Below are 2,269 nucleotides of genomic sequence, written 5' to 3'. Positions count from 1 at the left end.
CGGCACGGGCGGCGTCGGCTCGTCGTCGGCGTCGTCGCTCTGCTGCCGATCTACGCGTTAGGGGCAGAGAGAGGGTTAGGGGATGCAGGAGAGGGTGCTGGTGGCGAGGGAGTAGGGAGGGAGGCGTCGGTGGCGTCGCGGCAGTGACCACCTGCGCGTCACCCTCACGGTGACCGTGGTGAGCGCCAATGGCGCGTCGCAACAGTGGCACGGCTGCCGCTTGAGCAGCCGGGGAGTGGGAGAGGCAGCCTGGCGGCGTAGTGAGTGGGGAGCTGAAGGGGAGAGGCGCGTCTGTGGGTGGCCTTTTATAGGCAGAGAGGGGCGCGGTAGTGGGAGGGGCGGTGGCGTCGGCCAACGGGCGGGCGAGGGCAGACGTCAGCGGCTGGGCCCGCAATGATGTTGGGCGGGTGGCGTCAGCGAGGGAGGGGAACGAGGCGATGCACGGTAGGCGAGGCGTGATGGCGGGTGACGCGAGGCGTCGAGCCATCATGTCGCTTGACCACCGTGGCGCGCGTGCGTTTAGTGGCTAGGGTTTTTGGCGTAGGAAAGAGAGAGGGGCCGGTGGCGTTTTGGGCCAGAGAGGGAGAGGTGGAGGGGTTGGGTTTGGGCCAGGGTGAAGAGAGAGGGGTGGCGTCGGCCACGGCCCAGAATAGAGGAGAAAAAGAGAGAGAGGGAAGAGAAGAAAAAAAAGAGAGGGGGAAGTCTCCCCTCTTCTCACCTCTCGGCTAATCTCCAAGGAGAGAAAAAGAAACAAAACAAAAGGGGGCAGAGGTGAAAAATGTGAGAAGGGGCCATACCAATGATTGTGCCAATTTTTGGTGACGAGTGCACAAGCACATGTGATGTAGAAAAAGGATTTAAATGGACAACAAAAGGTGTTGGTGTGGGTGGTGTAACCCTAAGTGATGAGATGACCTGATCCAACAAAAGAGAGGGAAGTGTCTCCCCCTGGTTCAGATGGTGATGGTCAAACACAAATCTAGGGTTTTAAGTGGAGAGGAAAACAAATAGAAGGGGTTGGTGTCAACACATAAAGGGTCAAAATCCTACTGACTTAAGTTGAGGTACTAAAATATTAGCCTAGGTAAGCTTTCAATTTCACAATCCTAAGGAAAATTTTAAGACCATACCCTGCATGACACAAGTAAAACTCTAGCAGACATAAAATGAAAAGTTTTTGTTGGTCCAAATTTTTAAGTAGGAAGAAAATGCAGGTTCTGAAAAATGGGATGTTACAGACCTTCCCCCCTTAAAAGAATCTCGTCCCGAGATTCCACGGCTAGGAGCTTGAACAGATGTGGAAATTCCTGTCTCAGATAATCCTCTCTTTCCCAGGTGGCTTCATCTTCAGAGTGATTGCTCCATTGGACCTTGAAGAATTTAATCTTCCTCCGGCGGGTAACCCTAATGGCTTCTTCTAGAATACGGATGGGGTTCTCTCTGTAGGTTAAGTCGTGATTGAGGTCGATTGCACGGTAGTCGATATCCTTAAAAACTTCAGTCTTGTTTGGTGCTTGGAGGCATCTCCGAAGTTGGGAGACATGGAAGACGTCATGGAACTCTGACAATTCCGGGGGCAATTCAAGCTGGTAAGACACTTCTCCTCTTCGTCCTAGTACCTTGAAAGGACCAATATACCTAGGCGCAAGCTTGCCCTTGACATGGAAACGTTTCATTCCTTTGAGTGGGGTTACCCGGAGATTGGCGAAATCTCCGGCGCAGAAAGTTAACTCTCGACGCTTGGAGTCAGCGTAACTCTTCTGGCGGGACTGTGCAGCTCTCAGTCGGTCACGAATAAGCTGAACTTGTTCCTCTGCTGCCCGAAGTATGTCTGACCCGAACACTTGGCTTTCTCCGGTCTCGGTCCAATTGAGAGGGGTTCGGCATCTCCTCCCATAGAGGGCTTCAAAGGGGGCCATCCGAAGACTGGCTTGATAACTGTTGTTATAAGAAAACTCGGAGAAGGGCAGGCAATCTTCCCATTTGGTTCCATAAGCAAGAACGCAGGCTCGAAGCATGTCCTCTAGGATTTGATTTACCCTTTCGGTCTGTCCTCCGGTTTGGGGATGGTAGGCGGTACTGAATGATAACTTGGTGCCCATAGCTTCATGAAGCTTCTGCCAGAAACAATAAGTGAACTGGGTGCCTCGATCTGACACGATGACTTTGGGAACGCCGTGAAGGCTAGCAATACGGGAGATGTGGAGATCAGCTAACGCTCTACCGCGATCGGTGGTCTTGACCGGCAGGAAGTGAGCGACTTTTGTGA

General features: G+C 52.8%; 1 protein-coding gene across 1 annotated transcript; it reads right to left on the bottom strand.

The window, feature by feature from the left end:
• Positions 1–1,075: 1,075 nt before the first annotated feature.
• LOC139831603 (uncharacterized) lies at positions 1,076–1,919 on the bottom strand. The gene is made up of 2 exons (XM_071820902.1): positions 1,241–1,919; positions 1,076–1,131 (listed from the first exon to the last, which is right to left on the bottom strand). Exons 1-2 carry the CDS (start codon positions 1,917–1,919, stop codon positions 1,076–1,078), a joined length of 735 nt encoding a protein of 244 aa, XP_071677003.1.
• Between the last annotated feature and the right edge of the window lie 350 nt (positions 1,920–2,269).

The sequence above is a fragment of the Lolium perenne genome, chromosome 5 (assembly GCF_019359855.2).
Source record: "Lolium perenne isolate Kyuss_39 chromosome 5, Kyuss_2.0, whole genome shotgun sequence".
Lineage (NCBI taxonomy): Eukaryota > Viridiplantae > Streptophyta > Magnoliopsida > Poales > Poaceae > Lolium > Lolium perenne.
This window is presented reverse-complemented; position numbering and strand designations above follow the sequence as displayed.

Coding starts and splice junctions, on each gene's coding strand:
- LOC139831603 (XM_071820902.1), bottom strand. CDS start 1,919: ATGGCCCCCTTTGAAGCCCTCTATGGGAGGAGATGCCGAACCCCTCTC. Junction 1,132..1,240: donor GATTCTTTTAAGGGGGGAAG/GTCTGTAACATC, acceptor TGTGTCATGCAG/GGTATGGTCTTAAAATTTTC.